The sequence below is a fragment of the Monocercomonoides exilis genome, assembly GCF_001643675.1.
Source record: "Monocercomonoides exilis strain PA203 chromosome Unknown scaffold62-463630, whole genome shotgun sequence".
Classification (NCBI taxonomy): domain Eukaryota; phylum Preaxostyla; order Oxymonadida; family Polymastigidae; genus Monocercomonoides; species Monocercomonoides exilis.
The window spans coordinates 337,918-361,302 of NW_027150607.1; the positions used below are offsets into that span (position 1 = coordinate 337,918).

At 32.0% G+C, this 23,385-nt stretch overlaps 4 protein-coding genes across 4 annotated transcripts; 3 read left to right on the top strand and 1 right to left on the bottom strand.

Moving 5' to 3' along the window:
• Positions 1-268: 268 nt before the first annotated feature.
• Positions 269-1,411, top strand: MONOS_1273 (uncharacterized protein; the record flags this gene model as incomplete). The annotated part of the gene is made up of 1 exon (XM_067865374.1): positions 269-1,411. One exon carries the CDS (start codon positions 269-271, stop codon positions 1,409-1,411), a length of 1,143 nt encoding a protein of 380 aa, XP_067719494.1.
• Positions 1,412-1,936: 525 nt separating this feature from the next.
• Positions 1,937-2,931, top strand: MONOS_1272 (uncharacterized protein; the record flags this gene model as incomplete). The annotated part of the gene is made up of 2 exons (XM_067865363.1): positions 1,937-2,215; positions 2,476-2,931. The coding sequence occupies 2 exons, from the start codon at positions 1,937-1,939 to the stop codon at positions 2,929-2,931; spliced, it is 735 nt and encodes a 244-aa protein (XP_067719495.1).
• Positions 2,932-3,544: 613 nt separating this feature from the next.
• Positions 3,545-5,844, top strand: MONOS_1271 (uncharacterized protein; the record flags this gene model as incomplete). Its single annotated transcript, XM_067865352.1, has 4 exons — positions 3,545-3,916; positions 3,987-4,910; positions 5,280-5,648; positions 5,701-5,844. The coding sequence occupies 4 exons, from the start codon at positions 3,545-3,547 to the stop codon at positions 5,842-5,844; spliced, it is 1,809 nt and encodes a 602-aa protein (XP_067719496.1).
• Positions 5,845-8,161: 2,317 nt separating this feature from the next.
• On the bottom strand, positions 8,162-8,617 carry MONOS_1270 (putative DDE superfamily endonuclease; the record flags this gene model as incomplete). Its single annotated transcript, XM_067865341.1, has 1 exon — positions 8,162-8,617. The coding sequence occupies one exon, from the start codon at positions 8,615-8,617 to the stop codon at positions 8,162-8,164; it is 456 nt and encodes a 151-aa protein (XP_067719497.1).
• Positions 8,618-23,385: the final 14,768 nt, after the last annotated feature.

Below are 23,385 nucleotides of genomic sequence, written 5' to 3' on the forward strand. Positions count from 1 at the left end.
GTGATAACAAGTCTCTAAATCATTAACACGTTATTGTGCATGACCCATCTCAACATCATCCCTCTCGGCGGTTGTCCACTCCTCACTGCCCAACACCACTCAGCTTCCTCCATCTGCTCCTCCACTTGCCAAGTCAACCCAGCAACAAAATCTCCACTTTCCCTCTCTGCCCATGCCTCCCTCGCCCTCACAAACTTCTCCCTCTCCACCCCTCAACCTGTCATCTTCTCATTTCCCCTCTTCTCCACCCCAAATAATCTCCTCCCACATGCCAACTCCCCAATCCCTGCCTCCTTCTCCATCTCCCACTCCTCTTTCTCCTCATTCATTCTCTTCTTCCACCTCTTTTTCTTCTTCTGCCATCTATCCCTCTTCTTCTCTCACCCCATCTCCCGGCTATGCTGACATCCCCTCTTCCTTCACTCCCTCTGAGCAGTCAAACTCACCCAACTCTCCCTCTGCCTTCCTCAGCTCCCTCTCTGCGCATAAGTCTCTCTCTGTCCGTGCTGGTTCCCTTCATCTCAGAAGATCAGCTGATTCTTATTCAGAAAGTGGGCTGCAGCCAATCCTGCAAACATTTTTAGACGGAATTGAAGGCATTGACGTCACAGTGGCAGTGCTGGGGACACTTAGCAAGGTCGACGAGGCACGAAGTCCTGGGTTCAAGGCACGCACAAAACAGTTCGATTATCAATCTGAAAAGGTCACAACACTTGCTGCTCTTTCACCAGAAGATGGACATTGCAGTGCAGATAGAACAAGTTATTCTTCTTCATCATCATTCAAGACATCATTATCACATCCTCATTTACCAATTTGTGCTCTGACCTTTACTTCACATCAGATTCAGAACTTGCGTGGTATCTCCAACAGCTCTCAAAACACAGGTGCATATGCAGTTGCCTCAGCCACAACTGCCCTGCCTCAGTCAGTCCTCCTCTTCTCCCCCACTATCTGCCAGCCTGCTCTCTTCCCTCTCCTCTCTCCACTTACCAAGGAAATCGAGCTGTTGGTCACTCCAATCCTCTCCTTTGCATCACAGCAGAAGGAGAGCAGAGCAGGCAAGACAGCCAAGCAGCACGGCATGAACGCCACAAACAGCAGCCAGCTGCCCTCTCAGCAGCTCAGCAGCACTGGCTGGATGCTCAGTTGGGACCGCATTCGGAAGATCAGCGAGGCAGACAGCGCAACCCAATCGTCTCTGATGCAGACGATGATGGACGAAGGTATCATCACCAGCGGCCCGCAGAAGGTTTCAATATGCTGGTCGATGCAGTCAATCAGATCCTGTCTCCACTCACATTCCACTAGGCGATGTCTTCATTGGCACAGAAGAGGCTGGCGGGGTAAAGCAGTGCTTTGGGTTATACACAGTCTGCTTCATCGTCTTATGTATCGCTGGCTCCTGTAATGCCAACTTCTCCTTCATCATCATCATCGTCTTCTTCTGCAACGACTACTGCTTCTTCAACAGGTGTAGCTCCTTCTCGTTCAACTTCCACAGCGAAGTTAACAAACACTTCATCTGACAATACGCCACCTCTTCTTCACTCTTCCTCCACTTTGTCTGTCCCATTCGTTCGAGCAGCCACCTTTGTGATGCATCTAAACACTTCCACAAAATCTCCCTCTTCTTTTAGCGAAGAAAACTGCACTTCTGGTATCTCCCTCCGCTCACTCCCAAACAACCACACAGCTTTCACCTTATTCCTCTTCCTCATTTGCCAAGCACTCTGCATTCAATGCATCTCATTCCACTTCTCTCCTCCCTCTTCATCCTCCTCTTGTCGACTTCGGTCGCCCATTTGTCGTTGAGCAGTTCACCTCCTTCGCCGCACCCTGGCAATAGTTGACTGTGAAGGCGTCTTTAGAGCGGTGTGGGCAGTCGATGGAGGCGCACATCACAGCCTTGCACCAACGGGGCCACGTGTTCAGTATGGCAAGGAGATGTGCGTTCAGAATGGCAAGTGCTGCTTCCACAGACGTAAGAGTTGCTTCGGCAGGGATGTTAGCAGCAGCTGTGGAGAGCTTCGTATCGGAGCTAAGTGAGATTTTGGAAGGTGTGCCTGTGGATGGGATGAATGTGGCATATGGATCAGCACTGAAGGCATGCTCTTCCACTTCTCCACCAATCTCCAAGTCAGCTTTCAACAGTGATGAGGATAAGGATCGCGATACACTGTTGAGAGACAAGGCGTCGTCGGATGAAGGATGGGTATCTGTTCCTGCAAGCACACGATCATCATTATTTATTTCATCAACATCTCCTTTGAGATCATCCTCTTCTTCTGCTTCTATTTCTCCACTCTTAAATTCCACAAATTCACATGCTTTGGCAAAGGATCCTTCCGTTCAGTTATCAATCACTCTTTCTACTGCTTCCACTCTTCCTTTCTCTCCCTTCTCCACATTCTCTCCTCTTGTTCTGTCTCTTCTCTGCACTCTTTTCACCTCTCCTTCTGTCAACTCGCACAGCAGGCAGCCGACTTCATCTCCCAGCGAATTTCACAGTTTGTGGTGGTTGGTGGAGCTAAAGAGAGACTGGCTATTTCATCTGGCTGTGGCAGCAGCAGCACATCTGAAGCAACAACAGTGATGAGAGGAGGCAAAAGAGACAATGGAAAGACCAGTGATTATGGAGATGATGGTGAAGACGATGAATCAGCAGATGATTTGGCTGCGAAGACGCGTGCAGATCTGCCCGACGATTTAATCAAAAGCGGGTCTGTTTCGCTGCAGCTGTCACCAGCAGTTATTCTCCCCCATGTGCAGCTGAATGACTTGGGGGTGCAGCTGAAGCGGATGTTGAAGATGCCTCTGCAGACGCTGTTTGTGTCGACCGCTCGCTGCCCTCTGCTTCCACGTGGGTGGATGGGTTCAGCAGAAGCTGCACTGGCGATGGGGAAGCTGCAGCAGACAATGTTCAGATAGCAAATGATAGGCAGCGTGGACTATTCGGATAGGAGAACACACTCACCGTCTTTGCCTCTTTCGTCACAAGCACCTCATAAGGAGCAGAATTCGGTGTCTTCATTGAGTGCAATCCAACAGAACACAGATGCTGTTTCATCATCATCAGCAGCAGTTGCTGAGCTCTCATCTTTTTCTGTACCAATTCCACCTCCGCTCACTTCTGCTGACACCTCCACCCAATCTACTCCTTCTCTATCTCTTTTGGCACCTTCTGTATCTCCTTCTTTATCTCCTTCTCCTCCACCTCCTTAGCTTCCTTCCCTCAGCTCTTCCATCAACCAGCTAGCTTAGCAGCTTCTGAACCCTAAAAATCCTTCTGTTACAAACCCAGTTTCATGCACCAACGAAAAGTTTTCTTTATGAAATGAGTTAATCATATTAATCTGTCTCATTTTTCTATGCATGATTATGCATTAACTGAACACTCCTTCAAGTTGAAAAATGAAAATTATCGATTGGAATTTTCTTTCAAAAAGAATTATTGAATTATTATTATGGAAACGAATGAAAGAACCTTAATCAAATCATTGTTGATATTCCCCCTTTGCTTTGTTTTTGTGATGATGAAAAAATGGATGAATATTTAGAAAAGGAAGATTGTGGAGAAGCTTCAAGCCAAAAGGCTGTCGAAGGAGAGAATGATTCAATGACGCTTGATTACCATGACATTGAAATCAATGCAGTAGACAGGGAGGAGATGTTGCTTGAATTGTTTGATTCAATGGAATCGAAGAAGCTTAGGCCTACAGATTTATTCAAGAACGGATTAGTTACGAAAAGCAGCTTCTATCGTGCTGCAAAGGCAAGGAAGGAAGGAAGGGCCATTTGCAGAATAGGAAGACCTCCAATTCTGAACACGCGAAACAAAACTACATTCTTCTCAAAAATCAAAGATAAAATACAACTTGGTGCCTTTCCGTGTGCAAGACAAGTGAGAGACATAGTTGGATTTTTCTTTCTTTCTTTCTTTTTTTAAAGTTTTGTGTTTATATCTTTTTTCATGTATTTGTTAGGCAATAGAAGTCATATCCGAAGATCTACACAAGCCAACTCAGAGCATTCATGTGTGCCGCACTTGGCCATATTCTTTTATCAAGTCGAACGAGGACCTTTTCTTTGTACATCCCATTCATTTGCCAGCAGCGAGAGCTGCTCATTCTACAAACGAATGCCTTTTTCCTTGGTTTGAAAAAGATAAACATTTATTTGATGAGCATCGGTATAAATCGCAATTAATTTTTAATCTGGACGAAGTGTTTATTACAACTCCTGAAGTCAAGCCAAGCCTGGTTGTTGCTTCATACAAAAATGATGCATGCATGACGCTAGAGCCATCGCTCCCAGCAGGCATCTCAGGGCTCTTCCTAGTTTCAGCAGATGGAGTAAGTTATCTAGCTATTTTCAAAATCAGAGCAAAAAAACTACCAAAGGAAAACTCTGACGCAACTAAACACTCATTACGTTTCACGGTTGATGACACTCCCTCAGTGACTGCAGAAAGCTTCCGGTTCTTTTTCGAAAAAGCGATTGTTCCGTTTATGATCCAAAGAAAAAAAGTCGTCAAATGCGAAGAAGAGCATTGTTTACTATTCATGGATTCACTTGCTGCTCATTTGTCAAGGAATATCATACAATGTGCGAAGGACAACAGAATTGATCTATGCTTTCCTCCTTCACATACTTCTCATTTAGTTCAACCTTTGGATCTCCACATCAATGCCAATTTTAAAAATTCTCTCAGAATAACTAATTACGAAACTCAAGAACCCAATGCGAGTTGTGCAAGGAGAAACTTTGTTTTAAAACTGAGAACTGCATTGCATGCTGCATTTAGTCCCTCTTCAATCACAGCTTCATTCAGAGATGCAGGCATCTGGCCTTTCAACCCTGATATTGTTCTATCAAAACTTCCAGAGAAAAAGCCTGAGTGGGCAAAAGTATCTTCAAAAATCATGGATCCTCAATTGCCTTATTTCAATGGAAGAATTTTTCTATCAACAGACCCAATGACCTTTTATGATGACGGAGTTCATCCATATTTTTTTAATTTTCATGTTTAATAACATTTTCAAACTGTATTTTTTTTTAATGTTTAATATTTTGTTTTAATGTTTATTATTTTTTTTAATGTTTATTATTTTTTATAATGTTTTATTTCAATAAAAAGATAATATATGGCAGTTGATTTTTTCTCATTTGTTTTCAGAACAGATATCGTTCATATTTGAAAAAAAATCAATTATTAAAAAACGAAAAAAATGAAGTTCCGGGTTTATGACATGTCCCGGATTTTTTACACACTATAGCAGGGAGTTAACCCGCTCAGAAAAAGTGGAAAAAATGGGAATAAGATCAAAAAGCTGAAGTTGATGAAAAAAACTCAAGTTGCAAGATTGGCAGCATCCAGCGAAGCCAGGCTGTTGCATGATTCACACGAAAAGGGATTGTACTTTCACCTGGTTTGCGGTCTTTCGAAATCTGCCATTGAAGAAGGGGGAGTGATTTCTCGACATTCGTTAAAAAGGGCTGAAAAAGCACAAAACTGTGGAAGACCAAAAGGAAAACCTGGAAAGCTGTTAATTTTTTCGAAATCAGATGAACTGAGAATTGTTACAAAGATAGAGGTGGATGCAGAAAAGGGGATTTATCATTCAAAGAAACAAATTGCAGAAATTGTGTGTTTGGAAAAGAATAATTTATGATCATTTAATTATTTATAATTCCCAGGCAAATGAAATAAGAATGGAAAAGATAAGCGATGGAGATGATATAATATGTGTTGATAAACACTGGCCAAATAGATTTTTATCGAGATATTTTGAACTAAAGCTGAAGCGTCCAACACCTCTTCCAATTCATCGAGCTCTTTAAACATCAAAAGAAACAATTGCTCCATTCTTTGACATGGTCACAAAATTTTTTGAAACGACAGAGGTCATTCCTCAGTTGTTTTTCAACTTGGATGAAACTTCTATGATTTTTTCTGTAAATCATTCATCAATTATTATCCCATCGTCGTCCACAACTCCATCAATAATTCCTGAGTCATCTCTCCCAATGTCAACAAGCATAATGTTTTTAGCAAGCGCTGACGGGGTCAGATATTTAGCGCTAATTTTTATTCTACGTTTAAATCTTCCTGAAGAATACAGAGAAGCCACAACTTAAACCGAGGTTTTTATCCCCAGCTCCAATGGTCATCTATCAGCGAGCGGATTTGCAGAAGTTTTCCAAAAAGCTATTTTGCCTTGCATGTTAAAAAAACGAACAACGATCGGAAAAGCAGAGAAACATATCATTTTGATCACGGACGGAGGAACGGGCCATTTTTCAACAGAAGTTTTGAAGATATGCAAGGATAATTTAATTGATTTAATTCAACTTCCCTCACAAACCACTCATCTTATTCAACCAAATGATCAGTACATTTTCGCGAATTTGAAGAAAAGTTTCAGCAAAGCAACGAATTGTGGAACATCAGCTTGTGCAAAAGATAGAAGAAAACTATTTGTTGAAGCTTTAAAGGATGCATTGGCAACGGGATCTTTTCCGTCGACTATTCGAGCGAGTTGGAAAATCACAGGGTGGAATCCGTTCAACCCAGAGATTGTTTTGAGCATCATCACCGACAAACCCCCAGAATGAAGCGAATCTATCAAAACATCTACCAAATGCATTGCAAATTCGAGATCTGGAAGAATTTTTTCTAACTCAAATGATTTCCTCGAATTAACAAAATAAAATAATGAACTGGATATTTAACACATTCGCATAGAAGTGTTCAGATTTTTACTCTGTTCCTATAGTATTTCATGATATTTTTTAGTAATAAGACTTTATTGATTGCCTTCTTTGTTTTTTCTTTATTTTTTTTCACAAGCAATTCAAAAAATGTTAAAAATATGAACTGATCAGGTGAGCGGGTTTACTCCCCTGAGCGGGTTAACTCCCCGACTATGAGAATAGAACTTCATTCATTTTTCCGAAACGCGAAAATTCGACTGAATCACATCGATTTAGTTAGAACTTTTTGGCTTTTTCATTGACTTTTCGAACCTTTCTTTAACTTTTTCGTGTCCAGTTAAAGATTTTTATTTTTTTTTTTTTTTTGATGTGATCTTTCTTAATTTTTTTTTCCAGTTATTTCTCTAGCACTTTGAAAATAAGAAGCGTGTTACAAAGAGAAGGTTTATATATCACTTATAAAACTTTCAAATTTGCTTTTTTTAAAATATGTTCAATTTTGATTCTTCTTTTGAATATAACATATAAACCAGATATCCTGACACTGACTTCGACAATATTTAACATTAATAGAATTGCCATGTTTGTTTTTATGAAATTGATAAATTTATCGATTGAATATATACATTTGTTGAAAAAAATATTCTTCTTAATGAAATTTTCAATTTTTGTTTGTTTATTAGTAATTTTATAGCATTTCAGTATTTTCTTTTCAATTTTTTGTTAAATAAAGTTAAAATATAATTCAAGGACTCGTTATTAAAAGCTTTCTGTTTAATTTTTGAAAAGGAAAACAATTAATGATGTGAAAATGAAAAAACAATAAATATTTAATGCTTTTCTTTAAGAAGAGCTTGCAACGGTGTTTGTGTTGGTTGTTGACTAAAGGCATTAGAAAAAATTGTTGATGAAGAGGCAGAGGAACTGGGTGTTGAACGAAATAATCGAGTTGATTTCCACTGGTTAGGGATATACCAGGAATGCTGATCACTTATATCTTTTCTTTCTTTATTTGTCATTTCGCTCTCTTTTTCTATTTTTGTGTATCTTTCCTTTTTTCTTCTAATGAAACTTTCTTTTTCATTTCTTTCTTTATATTTTCTTGGATCTGAACGTTTTTTGGGTCTTGGGACTCTTCAGAATCATCTGAAAAAGTTAAGTTATGGCATGAAAATATATTGAAATGAATAAATAAAATGAAAAAGAACAATATGGGTAGAAAAACAAAAAACACACTATCTGCCTGAATAGGCAGAATTGTTAATCTTGGTGAAGGAACTTGGCTCGGATTAAGTCTATTTTTCATTCTTACTCTGTATTGTTCATTCGCAATGTTCTTTGCCTTCTGTCTTTTCAAATACTCAACTATCAGAGCATCTTAAAAACGTTGATTTACATCCAGATCATGAGTGGTCAAAGGATTTTTCAAAATATGGTGATTTGTTTAATAACAGGCAACAATAAAATAATCTGATATTCTATCAGGCTCAAAAGGCCACTGCCTCCGGAAAACAGGAAATAGCGTCTTGAGCCTTCCAAAAAACCGTTCAACTATAACTCTTTTCGATGCCAATTCTTGAGTACCCACAAGTTGAGTAATAATTGCATCAAGCTCTGGCTTTGCCCCGATATAGGCAGAGTCAGCCTGTATTTTCGAACCTTTCAGTTGATCCTTAAAGAGCGGACAATGCTCCTTAAACACTGTGAAATCATGAGTGGACCCTGTGTGAACAAAACTTATTGTGCAGGCTGTTCCAACAGCAGGGTTCACTCCGACTTCGACATTTACACAATAGATGTGGTGTTTGCCACTGTAGAATTTTTTGCAATTCATTAGACTACCTCCTGGTTTGTTTATTGGTAAAACGGTGCAATCCAGAACAATTGCAACATCATTCATATCGATTAAGCGATTCTCTCTGAATGTCAAAAATAAATGGGAAAGTGGTTCTTTGATATCGGAAACAATTGAATGAAGCAATTTTACTGTTGAATTTTTTGTTTGATAGAAGGAAGATGCGAAAATATGAGTTAATGTTGTAGAGCCATCATGCAAAAAATTCATTAAAAGAAATAACTGATCTCTGAACTCGTTCACTGCTCTTTCATTTCTTCTGTTGGGAGAAACCTCATCGCTAAGAAGTCGCACAAGGAGATCGAATTTAAACTTGGTAAAACCTGATAATCGGAAATATGATGTTATTGGTTAACCTGTCAACTTTTTTGCGAAATCAATTACTGATTTTTTTGTCTCCTTTTTTTCAACATCAACTCGTTCTGGAATTGCATTTCGCTTTTCGACGGAACTCAAGACCTCAAGAAATGATGTTTGAGACATTAGCGAAAAACCAACGTTGTTCACGGATCGATATTTCCCATTTTTTGAATATAATTTCTTAGGATCGAGTTCCCATCATTTCAACTATCGGATGTGACTCAATCACATCGATGTGATTCGAACTTTTTCATTCTTTCTCAATCTTTTTGTTTCGAGATTAATAAAAGAAGAATTGATTTAAAATCATCAATGAAGTTCTAATAATAGACCTTCAACGAATTGAGCGGGTCAATTCGAATTGATAAAATCAAAAAGTTTTTCGTTTTTCTTATTGGTAATGACTCTATCAATTCAGTTTTCCCTCTATCTTATTTGTGATCAAAAATACAAAAATTATATATCAATTTTGATCAAAAAATATTGATGCTTCTTTTGTATTCCATTGGAAAACAGTTTGTTTATAGCAACTTTTTGATGTGTTTCTAATTATGATATTTTTAATTTGTTTGCAATGAGCTTTTTTGTGTTCACGTGCGATATGTTGAATATTTTTCTTTTAGTTTTTTCTGTTGTTTCACACTCAATACAACATATGATGCACACAAACAATCATTCTAAGAGTTATTTATATAATAACAATTCAATAATGCTTTGATTGCCAATTAATTTTTGTTTTTATTTAATTTTTTTGTTGTTTATATATTTTTCTTTGGCTTTTTTTGGTACATAAGCGAATTTTTACATAAATAAAGGATTGTTACGTTTTTGATATTTATTAATTGTGACGTCTGTGAACTTTATGCTATGTTCTTTATTTGAATCTATTGTTTTCGAATTTTTAAATAGCTATTTAGGATTTCTTTTATTTCCATGATCATTGATTTTTAACACATCGAATTTATAAAAAAATTATCGGCATATTGTAAATATAGCGGAATTTGAATTTTAATAATTAATACTTAAAAATACAACGAAGTTAATCATTGGTTGTTTGTGAAAAATGTTTTCGTTGAAAAAATTCATTTTTCATTCTCATATTTTTTATTTATGAAATGTTTGTTTTTTACATGTTTATGGGTTTTGATCCTTGTTGTGATGCAATTTCCTGAAGCAACAGAAAAAAAATTTTCAATTGCTGACTTATCCAGTATATTTCATGATATTGATAGAGCCTGGAAGTGGTTTTTTGAAAAAGCTTTTTCGAATAAACCGAAAAAATGCTCAAAATGTCGGAAAGATATGAAAATATACAGTGAGCGAATTAATTTCAGATATTTCCGTTGTTCATCTTGCAGAATAAAACGATCCGTCTTGCACGGAACTGTATTCAGCAAAAGCAAATTGCCCTTTCACAAAATTATGATTGTTATTTTATTCTGTTGGATTGGATTAGCTTCAAAACATATTAAAATGTTAACAGACGTGTCTTTCTATACAATTGGTTATTGGAAAAGCGTCATAAGAGTAGTTTGCACAAGGATATGGAATCAATCTATGGAGAAAATTGGAGGGATTGGAAAAGTGGTGGAAATCGACGAGGCAATTTGGAGGAGGAGAAAATATGCGAGAGGAAGAAAAAAGGATCCATTGTGGATATTCAGCGCAGTGGAAAGAAAAGAAGGTGGAGGCGCAGGGAAAAATTTCGTAATGATAGTACCCGACCGTTCAAAAGAAACTTTAATTCCGATCATTAAAAAATGGATTCTCCCAGGAACTACAATTTTCAGCGATGAATGGAGAAGTTATTCTTGCCTCGGAGAATGTGGATACACACACTTAACTGTATATCACAAGAGAAACTTTGTCGATCCAATAACAAAGGCGTGCACGAATACTGTGGAAGGTCTCTGGAGTCATTTTAGGGGTTTTTTCCCTCGTCATGGAGTAAGAAAAACATTTATTGCGGATTGTTTATCAATGTGGCTTGTTCAACGCAATTTACATATTAATTTCGAAGATCTTTTTTCTGAAATAATCATATTTCAGCCTGAAATACAACCCATCATAATTTCTGATCAAAAAGAAATCGAAGAAATAGATGAAGAAGTTCCAGATGCAGATGACATTCTTGGAGCTGATGAGGAAAGTGAAATGGAGGATGATGAATTAGGGGCTGGGAATGGTATGGATGCTTCAGAATATGAAGATAATTAATTATTAGCAACACACAATTTTACCGAATCTTTTCTTGTTGTCATTTGATATTTCTTAATAATATTTTATTATTCAAACACATATTTACACATAACACTTTTCAAACAAGTCAAACTTTTAAAAACACTGATTTTTGAAATTCCGCTATATTTATAATTTACCAAATTATCAAACGAATGAAATATGCTGGTTATTATTTAATTTCATTCTGTTCTTACAAAACTAAAGTTGAATATCGAAATTTGAAATATTTTAAACATCAAAACTTCGATTTTTTCAATAAAAAACATTCATATTAAAAATTATAAGTAAAAAAATTCATGCATTGATGAAAAATTGACAAAAACATAACTCTTTATTTTTGTAATTTTCAATTGATCATACACCCAGAATTGAATCAATCGGTCTTGACTCAATCAAAACGGTTTTGAGTCTCACTTTTTGGTTTTTTATGTCACTTATTGGTATTAGTCAAAGCTAATACCGCATTTCTTTATAATTTCGTTTTAGTTCTTATAGAATTTTTATTAGTCAATTAATTAATATATTCTTTATTGACTTTCGTTTTTAATCTTTGATTTCTTGTTTTATAGTTTTGTTTCTGCGAATATTTGAAATTATATTTTTTTGCATAATTTTTCATTTATGAAATATGTTTTTTTATTGTTAAAAAAAGATCACAGAATTAGTGAAATACATTTATTTAAAAAATAATGCAAAATGACAAGAAATTTAGATAATTTTCGTGATAAAAAAGAAGATCAAACAATTTTGGATACTGAACAAAGTATTCATATTTCAATTATATTGAAATGAATTCTCTTGAATGTGATTAAAAGAAAAATATTTCTCTTCACGTTCTCCAATCTGTTTTCCTTAAATAATTGAATAAATAAATTATAAATGGGTGATTATTTTTGTAATCATTTTTTTTTCATTCATATTTTTCGGTTCGAATATTTCATTTGAACATCCTGAAAAAGAACACTGAAAAATGAAAAGACTCACAAATGACATCATCATCTTTATTTGAGCAAAAACATATGTCAATGATACAGTTGGGAAGAATTCAGCATTCAAATACAAAATCTTTTCTTAATGACAAAAAACCTATAAAAAATCAACAACCAGAAAAAATTATGATTTCAAAAATAATCACCCAAATGTTCAAAACATAAATTTTGTATAAATTAATTGCTGTCGAGAATTGAATTGCAGATTTATTCAATCCAGTGTTCAGATGTGTCATCCATGCATAAAGCTGAAAAAGAAGGGAATAAATCCAACAGAGACTGTTTGTATGTTATCTCATTTGTTTGTTTATGACACAGTTGTGACAAACGTTCATTCAATTTGTGAAATTTTTTTAAATTATTAATTTTTTGACATTAAATTTTTACCTATTCATCATTAATACAAATATTCTCATATGTATTTTGTTCTTTTTGTTATCCCAATTCGAAGTGGTTTGTTGTACTGCATAGTTTTTCCACTGAATAAAAAAATGATAAATTATGATATAATTTTCGATTTGGATGATTTCATCATATATAATTTGAATTCAAAAATAATATGCAAATTATTTATTTGGGAGAAAATACGGACTTTCAAGCTTTTTTTGTTCGAAACAATATAAAATTTGTTTCACTTCGAACATTATTATACTTATTCAGATTTAAAAATAAATTGGCTTTTCATTACTGTTAACAAACATCATTCATATAATAACATTATGTTTTACTGCCTCAGACGTCTTTTAAAAAATAAACCCATTTATTTCAAATTTTTTGATCACAAAAAATTCATCTAAGATGCATAATTTTTCAATGAAAATGCCTGAAGAAAAATATTTTGTCCCACACAAACAATATCAAAAAAAAAATTCTTAAAAAAATATCCGATTTTTAACTTTGACATTTCATTAACATTTGTGGGGGAAAAATGTAAATTCAATAATGTTCTATAAAAAATAAATAACTTAACATTTTCTTTTTGAGATCCTATAAAAAAAAAAAAGAAAGAAAAAAGAAAAAGAAAAAAGAATAGTTAGTTTATTTTTTGATATACGAAAAATGTGACAAAAATTTGAGCAATGATATCAATGATACTTGTTTACGGATGTGAAAATACATTTTATTGTGAAATTTTTTACTGAAATTTTCTATTTGGAGTTAAACAAAAATATCAAAATTTGTGATTAAAAAAAAGCTTTTCAGTGCGAATTTTCACTCGTTCATTCTTCAATATTGTTGCCTTTGAGTGCATATCGAACAAAATAAATTGTTGACCTATTTCGCCTTGAAAAAGTGTACAATTCTTCGTTCAAATTGAAGATCATCAATGTCAAAATATTTTTGGTTGATTTTTAAACTATCTGAAGAAAGTGGAGAATTGTTGAAATTGAAGAGGCCTTGTTGGGAAGTTGAAAATATTACAAAGGAAGTGGGAAACTTCAAAATTTGTAATTTGATGGTATTGAAAGGGCTAACAAAGAAAGAAAGAGCAAATATTCGATTAAAAAAGATGTGAAAAAGAATTATTAAACGTTTGTTTCGTTTATCCTATGAAACACTCAAACAAAAACAACAATTTATTCGAACTAGCTGAAACTTCACAAGTGTTTGCAAAATTTTTTTCATGTTCAGATAACTGCGCATCATAAGTGTCACTTTTTTTAGATCCTATCACAAAAGTTTGCACAAACAATATGGGATATTTTATAAGAAAAATTTTCACATGCAATTTTTCAAAAAAAAATGCAATTTAGATAGTTTGTGCTTTGAGATTTTGAAGTTTTTACCAAAACCTGACGTGACAGACAAATATATTGAAGAGAGCCTTGCTGTGTTTTTGTCTCACCATTATCAATAAATGAAATGTTTCACATATTGAAAGAAAAATCCTGTATTTGAATCCTGAAACTGAGGAAACTGAACAAGACCCAGAAGGCACCGTCAAAGATGAATCAGTGACAGTTTTTTTTGTACAATTATCAGAAAAGTCAAATATGAAAGAACAAGGATTATAAAATGAAAAATCAACATCCAGATATCAAGAGGATTTAAGTCGAGATTCCGAATAGAAAAATTTTTGACACTTTTTTTCGTTTTTCACGACATTTTTTCTTCCAACATTGCATTAAATAAAATGAAACAAAAATCGTTTCCTTATGAAAATATCTTTTTTATTCACATATCAACAAATTGTTTCCAACTGGTCATGTGATTCCCTTTTTCCTAAATAATTTTTGATTTCATTCAATTAATCGGAGGATGGTTCATTTCATATTTATTTTTGTCACTGGCTCATTTAAAAACTAAAAAAGTGGTTTAAAAAGAAATTTTCATGTGAAATATGTTCAGTATAAACAGAAAACTTTAATTCTTCAATTTTCGATCCACCTTTTTTAGGATCTTTTAAAGTTATTTAATAACAATTATAAAACAGTATTCAAAATCTCAAATAATAATAATAATAATAATAATAATAATAATAAAAATAAAAAACCATCAAAAAGAAAAACTGACATGAAAAATGAAAAACAAAGAAATACAATTGAAGTACATAAATTAAAAATTTAACAATGTGTTATTTTTGATTCCCTATTTTTCATTTTTTGAAAAATGAAATATCGTTTTTTACGAAAATATGTGTAAATTTTTTTTTTGAAATTGGAACGTCATTCGGTATGTTGTTTATTATGAAAATTCATTTTCACAGAAAATAATATTTTCTTAGAAATAAAAAAAACAATTTTTCAAATATATAAAAAGCAAATGTTTGATGTGTAAGAATGACAGAGACATTTGTTGTTTATTGTCATCACCTTTCTGAATTCGTTGACATATTTTTAAAAAAAATATTATCAAACCAAAAATTTTGTTCAAAAAATTTCATTTTGAAAATAAACACAAAAATTAGTTTTAATTATTTGGTTATTATTTTGTTTTCCATTTGAATTTATCTTTAAATAATTGCTTTTTTCGTAGAATTTAAATAATTCACATTTTTTTCAAATTGTTTTTCCACGTTTTCTCAATTGAAAATAAGACATTGCAGCTCAAACTTTTTATCATCTTCTTTCAGATCGTTTGCCTGAATTTTAGATTTGTCAGCCACACAGCTATTTCAATGTCAATTTTTGCGTCATCCAGCCCATAATGATATCTGCTAGCACATTGCTTCCACAGTCGTTTCATCCTTCCGAAAAACAATTCAACAGGAATCCTCTTTTTAGCTAACTGTGCATTGTATTTGATCTCTTCTTTGGCTTTAGTATTTTTTATAGGAGTTATTAACTCCAAACCTTCCACCACCGCCTGATATCCTCGATCAGCCATTATTTTCCATTGAATGTTGAATTCATTCAGCCCATTCTTTTATCTGTTCGCATTAGTGATTTGCAAGTATTCGCGAAATGGATATAAATCTTTCTTCAATGGAGAGAAATCATGAATATTCCCCTCAACGATTTCAGATGTGAATAAAGCTTCAAAAGGATATGAAGCTGAAACAAAAAGTTGTATTTTCTCACTATAAACTTTATGATGCCCATCCCAAAGAAGTTTCTGATTCTCGAAACTTCGGACAAGCTTTTCGGTGCGTATTGAAGTTGCATCTGCTAAAATTACCACTGCTCCATATAAGTAAACACTTTCAATGAAAACTGGTCTTCTTTTTTTAATAATTCATTCTTCTCAACACTTGTTGTTAATATGGATGTGCAAGATTTATCGAATCAGAAATTTTGTGGTTAGTCTTACTTGACCACAAACCTATTTGTGTCTGAGTTATCTCCGAAGACAACCATTCCAAGTAACAAAGCTATTTGTCTGCATAGGAAAAAATACACTTTGAACCTCTCCTTTGTATTTTAAAAATTGGGCTATCGAGTTCGCTTGCAGTAGGAAAAATCTGACATTCCGACAGTTAGTATCAATGAAATGTCTTTTTTGTTCAAATAAATTCGTTCAATTTTCCTTCTTTGTTCTGGGGAAGGAAGATCTCATATATTTGTTGTAAAAATACGAGTTTAAATTTTTTGTTTATAAAAATCTGATTCTGAAATTGAACGCTCGTTAACCTTTTTATTTTCTTCATCGTAAACTTTTCTGAAATAAAACAAAAATAATAGTTGAACAATAATTCAACACAAAAATGAAACAAACTCATTTTCTTATGCTTCTGGTTAAGAGTTTGTAATGTGATTCATTTGATTAAATTTTGTTTCGCTTGAGTAACAAGAAGTTTTGTTTGAACTCAAAGCTGAAGCATTTGTTACCAATTATAATGATTCTTGTGAATAATGTATTCAGCTTGAAGGAATTACAGTCTGAATGTCCGAATATTCACACGGAAAGCTTGAATTGTGTGATACAGGATTTTTTCATTATAATAATAATAACCGATTAATAAAAAACTGTGTTTTGTTTTTTATGAATTATGAATGAAGAACACAGTATAAATGGATCAATGCGATGCAAATAATTTTTTGAATGAAGATTTATCCTCAGCCTAAGTTGGAAAACTTGTGATTCAAAACACAAACATATGTGCCAAAATAATTAACTCCAGACATTTTCATTTAATAATTAAGCACTTTTGATAACAATTGTGAATAAAAAAATGCAATATTAATGAATTCATTTTTTGAAATTCGTTTGAGGCCACAAAATATTTTGGAAGAATGAAAACGATATTTTTTGACAAATATGAAATTCCAATTTCGAATAAAATCTGATAAAGTTTTAGAAAGTTTTGAGAGAAGAAAAGATATTGTTTTAAGTGCAAAAATAGATTGAAAGTTCAAAATTTCCCCCAATTTTAAAAAAATGAATAAATTATTATGTTTTCGGATTTTTCCCCATAAATATTCACCAAAATTATTCGATTTTGTGAAATTATTAATTGAATTCAAAAAAAAAACAAAAAATTGTTCGATATCAAATAACTGAAATTCGAAATCGAAAATATTTCATGAAAAATCAACATTCCATTTATCTTTAAAATTTTTCTTAGTATTTCAAAATTCAGTTTCATATCAGAAGTTTTTCTGTTACTGAATGATTAGAGATATATGAATCATAAAAAAACTATTTTGATGTTATTTTTAGGTGTTTGATGAAGAATGATGTCTGAAATAGGATATAATCACATTTTCAAAAATTCTTCACTTGTGCTCAGTTTACAAAATGATGATTTCAATAAAAGAACTTTGATTAGAAGATCCATTTAAACTTAAGACTCAAAAAAGCAGAAAAAACTTTCATTTTTACAATAATAATTTATAAAACTGGGTTTATTAGATTTTAAACAAACGAAAAAAAAATGTTTTCTTTTTTTGAAGTGAGAAAAGGATGAATAAATGTTATTCTGATGAATGGTAAATTCCTGTTTAATAATTTTATAAAAATGTTGTCAGTTTCTTATTAACGCATCTCTTCCAAAAGTGTGGACGATAAATATTTTGTCAATTCAATGATTTTGCAACACATTTTTTTTTAAATTTTCTATGATGGATTTTTACTGTTTCAAAAACTTTCAACCCTGGAAATAATCACATGGAATATAATCACATAGGTTTATAGTCACATCTTTCTGTGTCCGAAAATATTTAGATTTTTTCACTCATTTTCAATCGCATTAAATCATAAAGATGAATATAAATTATCACTTTTTCAATTTCAATAGAAGGTTTTTTCAATGTGATAACGATTTTTTTAAACAAAAATTTCTTTTATTCGTAAATTGAAAATATATTAAAACAAGTCTGAAAGATATAATAAGAGATTGAAAATTGTTTATGTTGTTGAAAAATATGATTTTGTGAAATTTTTCCTAGGAAAATATTACTCAATATTGATTTATTTATTTATTAATTTATGTTTTTTCTGTGTCAAGTCACATTGCGTATAATAATTATCGGATATAGACACAAAAAGTTGTGCGAAAACAGACGTGATTATATCCAATTAAGAATGTTCAATATTTTGTTATTTTAACAAAAGTTTGTTCGTTGTCTGGTTAAATTTCTGGTGGAAACAATTTTTTTTCTCAAAAATATTTTCTGGAATTGAAAATTTCTTATTTTTGATTGTTGTTAACGATCCTGTCCCATTTTGAGCACAAAAACACATAAAAGTTTATTGTTTTCTTTTATCAATAAATAGAAAATACTTCGAACAATCATTCAATTATTAATGATTGCAAATGACATCAATAAACAAAGTATTATCAACTGTTCTGCCAAAAGAAAAACTTTATTTCTTTCTGGAAGCATTTTAATGTGAAAGCTATTACTTTTTCTTAATTTTATGAAAGTTTTTGAATTGATATAATTAACGTACAAAAGCAAAATTAGTTATGCAGGACATTTTCCAATCTGTTTCATAAGCACAACATTTTTTCGTTTCACATATTCAAACATTTGATTGAAATCACATTGAGATGAAGAATTTTCGGTTGTGGTTCTAAACTATTTGAGTTCGTGTTTTTATTGCTCACAAAAAAAAAAAAAAAAAAAAAAAAAAAAAAAAAAAAAAAAAAAAAAAAAAAAAAAAAGGAAAAGGAAAAGGAAAAGGAAAAGGAAAAGGAAAAGGAAAAGGAAAAGGAAGATATTTATTTTGTATATATATTCTAGCTGAAAATGTCAATTTTTTGGGTTTTTTATTTGAACAATCGAAAAAAGTTGAACTCAAAATAACTATTTTTTTCACTTTTATTTCCTCTGTTGTGTTTCTATTAAGTCATTATTTTCAGTAATTACTCGTTTTTCATTTGTTAAACATAAATTTTGTTCAAAACTATTTGGGTGATTATTTTTGAAATCAAAAGTTTTTTTCGGTGTGTTTATTATTTATTTGTTGTTTGTTTTTGTGTGGAGATTTTTATTTGAAATGCAAAATTCATCACAACTGTTTCAAAAACAAATGAAAAAATCCGAAATAAAGATGAACATATCTTTTGTCAGCCTTTTCACTTTTTTGTGTTCATTCGAAGAAAATTTCAAAATGAATTTTTGATCCGAAATTTTTGAATGAAAAAAAAATATAACTTTTATAATCTCACAATAAGAAAATTAAACAAAAGGAGTTTTTCGAAAAAAATATTCCAAATCAAAATTTAATAACTCGAATTTGTTGTTGAAGTATTTTATTCAGACGATAAAATATATTTTGATTAAATGAAATTTTGGTTTGCTCAATTAAAAGATTTGAATTGCACAATTTATAGTTGGGTACAAAACCCGCACACTTGACATTTTCTTTCGAAATACTCTTCCACATTCATGTATGCGAAAGTGTTTTGCATTTTGATACCACCTATAACTTTTTTTGTCCAATATTAAGTATTTCGAATGAAAAATCAAAAATAAAAAACTTTGATCAAAAGATCAAAAAAGATCAAAAATTTTTGTTTTTGATTTTTAATTCGAAATACTTAATATTGGACAAAAAAAGTTATAGGTGGTATCAAAATGCAAAACACTTTCGCATACATGAATGTGGAAGAGTATTTCGAAAGAAAATGTCAAGTGTGCGGGTTTTTGCACAAGTGCGGGTTTATGCACACGCCATTATATGCAAATTTTTATGTGTACTGAATTCGTTTTTTTTCAAAATTTGCAAATAAATGATAATTCAGTTAAAAAACTGATATTGACGTTTTTTCATTTCTTTTTCTTTCTATCTTTTTTTTCCAGAAAATGAAACAAATCGTTAATACAATCAAAAAAATTAATTTCATTTGTTTTTATCATCAGTGAAATAATTGGAAAACAGAAAAATGAAACCATGAGCATAATTAATTCAATAAACGTGGTTGAACAATGATGTGCAGTCAGTGTCAAAACAGGTGAAAGGGACAAAGTCCGGGACATTTCTGTGACAAATTAATATTATAGATGTGAATTCAATTTTAAAACAAATGGGAAAACTTACAATCAAACAAATACAAGTTATATTCTTTTGAGGTTTTTAAAATCTTGCACATCTCCAATTGATAGACATTATTTATTTTTTTGATCATATTTTCGTTGATCAAATAGAAAAAACACATAATACATACCCTCTTCCGTCCAAAAAGTTGTCACCGATTAAGGCCTCCACAGAATTCCGCAGATTATTGACAAAGGGCGAAAAATTTGAATGTCTTTTGAAACAAGAGAAAGTCAAACCTTTCAATTTAGTAGAAGAAAAAATCATTTCGTATTCATCGGTTCACTGACACATTGCTGCAATAAAAGCAGGAAGAGATCCTAATCATATTAGCCGTCCAGGATTGTTTAATAAAGAAGAAGAAAAATTGAGGATTGTGCAATCGCTCAAATATCTTCTTCAAATTATATAACTGCTTCAGATATCATCAGATTTGTGTGTCGTTTTTAATTTTGATAAATCAATCAATTTTATTTTTTACGGGCAGAAAATGTTATGATTAAAAAAAACAAAGACCGCACACCTGCTTTGGAGTGTGGCAAAATTAGTGCAAAATGGGCTCGCAGATTTATAGTGAAATCCAATTTATAGAAATTAATTAAACCAACTCACATTGTTCTTCTTCGATTTCAGTCTTCAATAATTGAAAATATGAGAAGTTGGTTCTCTTTATTGAAATAAGTTAAAGACGACATTAAAATTTCTTCAGACTTGAACATAAATATGCATAAAACAGGTGCATTGATGAAACAGTTAAATGAAAATGTTATCGTTTCAAAAGAAACACAATGTACTCTTCTTCCTGAGTCGTAAAGACGGAAAAAAGCAACATTGTTTTTCAGAATATTTGCTGACTTCACATCTTTGGATCCAATCATGTTGTGGCCATCACACACGCTTTCCGAGGATCATAAAGAATTAAAGTACCACCGATTTAACTGGTTAGCTAATGGAACAAAATCGATGAGTATGAACTATTTTGAAAAGATAATGATGTAATTATTATTGCCTAAAATGAATGAGGAAAGAATCGAGCTTCTCGGAACATCTGCACATGCTTTTATTATTCTCGATAACCATTCTTCTCACCTTTGTTTTCAGATAATACCATTGTGCAGAAAACATTTTATTCATAATCTTATTCTCCCTTCACATACAACCCACCTGACTCAACCTTTGGACAGATATGTATTTGCGCATTTTAATAATTGCTTAAAAGGAACATTTCAGGTTCCTTCAGATTCCTCTGTATCTTCATACCGAGAAGCATTAATTCCAGCTGTTTCTGATACAGTCATCGATTCTCTTTGCAAGAAAAAAATTAGAAAATCATTTTCAGCATGTGGAATATGTCCATTTGGCACTTCTGCCGTTTATCAGAGTCTTCAACTGAACACTGAAGCCTCTTTGATGGTTGAAAAATCTTCAAACGATTCTTCACATGCAAACAGCATCAGCATGAAATTTATAACGGGGTATGATTTTTTCTGGAAACTTCATTATTCAATTTGAAAAAAAGAAAAAAGTCTTGCTTCAAATTCTTCATTGAAACTTAACATTTTGAAATGTTGTGAAAACGAATCATCAAATATAACTAACCAAAGCCGTTTCATTTCAGAAGAGACAGAAAGAGTTAAAACTCAGAAACATGAAAAGAAAACAATTGAATGAAACTAAACTATTTGTGAATTATAAAAAACAGAAGAAGAGCATGTTTTTCAATCAGAAAATTCTTCCGAAAAAGCACTACTAACCGGTAAAAAAAAGAAAAGAAAATTCACTCTCGAAAGCGCTTGGGGATCAATATTTTATTTCGGTTCATAACATTTATAAAGTAGAACAATGCATTTGCTCACAATGAAGCAAACTTGTCACTTCTCATCAAAACTTCTTATTATTCTTTACTCAATTATTTTTATTACCTATCAATATTAAAGCAGCATCATTTAGGATTTGTGAATTTCTCCATTTAAAATCAATTTCTCTTTACTGATAATTCATTCACAACAAAATAACAAAGCAGTTTTCGTATTTTATCTCGTTGATATCTTTTTGCAAATAAACTGTTCCAATTGTCACGGGTTTTAAAACTCACTATATCCTGTATCCATTATTTTTGTCTTTCTAATAATATCCGTTCAATAAAATGATAAAGAATTTTCTTTTATATGTTAGAATTTTTTTCGTTAAATCAATTTTTTTTTTTTTTTTTTTTTCGATATTAATTTTTGAAGAAAAGTTAGTTTCTTTTTGAATAACAAAATTTTGTTTTTTGAAATCCACTATTAAGATAATGAAAGAATTTCCTCAATAATGTTACATAAGAAATTTTTTTGTTTTTCGATTTCGTAATCGAATTGGTAATTTTCCAATACAAATTTATTTCTTTTTCGAATTTGAATCATTTTTGATGTACCATTGGTAGAAAATCAGGTAAGTGGTGGAAAACCCGGTAGTTGATCACTCGAAATAGTCAGTTTTTTTCAAATTTAAAGCCATCTCAATTCATTTAAAATATATTATTTTTGTTTTGGAAGATGTTTGTGAATATCAAATTTTATGTTTGTAAAAAAACTTTTCGAAATTCGTTGAGAATATTTTTTTCTATAATTTGATCTAAAGCATTAAAATATAAAAATCATACAAAAATCTCAGCTGCAGTGTGCTGTTCATATCTGCCGAAAATATTTTATTAAGCTATTAATAATAAATTGTATTTCTATATTATACAACTATCATATTTTGTGAACGGGGACGCCAGATACATGTTTTGATTGGAACTTGCATTTTTGGAAGTCAAACATTTCATATGCAAGCTAACAGTTTGTTATTTTTTAAATGTTGTGCACTTTATTATTTTTTGCTATTCTCTTAGTTAAAAATCCAAATTCCTGCTTTTTAGCTACTTTGACGATTGCATATTTTCATTTGAGTTTATCAGTGTTAAATATATCATGACGTTAACAATTGAACAATATTGTGTAGAAAATACTAAATTCTTGAGATTATCCAATTTTTAAAACATCAAAATAAGTTGATTCTGATATTTTTGACTTTTATCATTTTTTATAATTTGACGATAAGTTTGTAAAATGTTTGTTTCAAGTTCCAATTTTATCTGTAATTGTTGTCTTATGTTATGACGTTGTTTTGGAATTTAATTTTAAATTTCATATTTCGTTTGTGATAATGATTTGACAAAAGATATTGATTTGTTGTTTTTCACAGAATCGTTTTATAAACAAAGTTTTCATGCAAGTTCTAAAGAATATCGAACAAAATTGTGCAATATTTATTAAC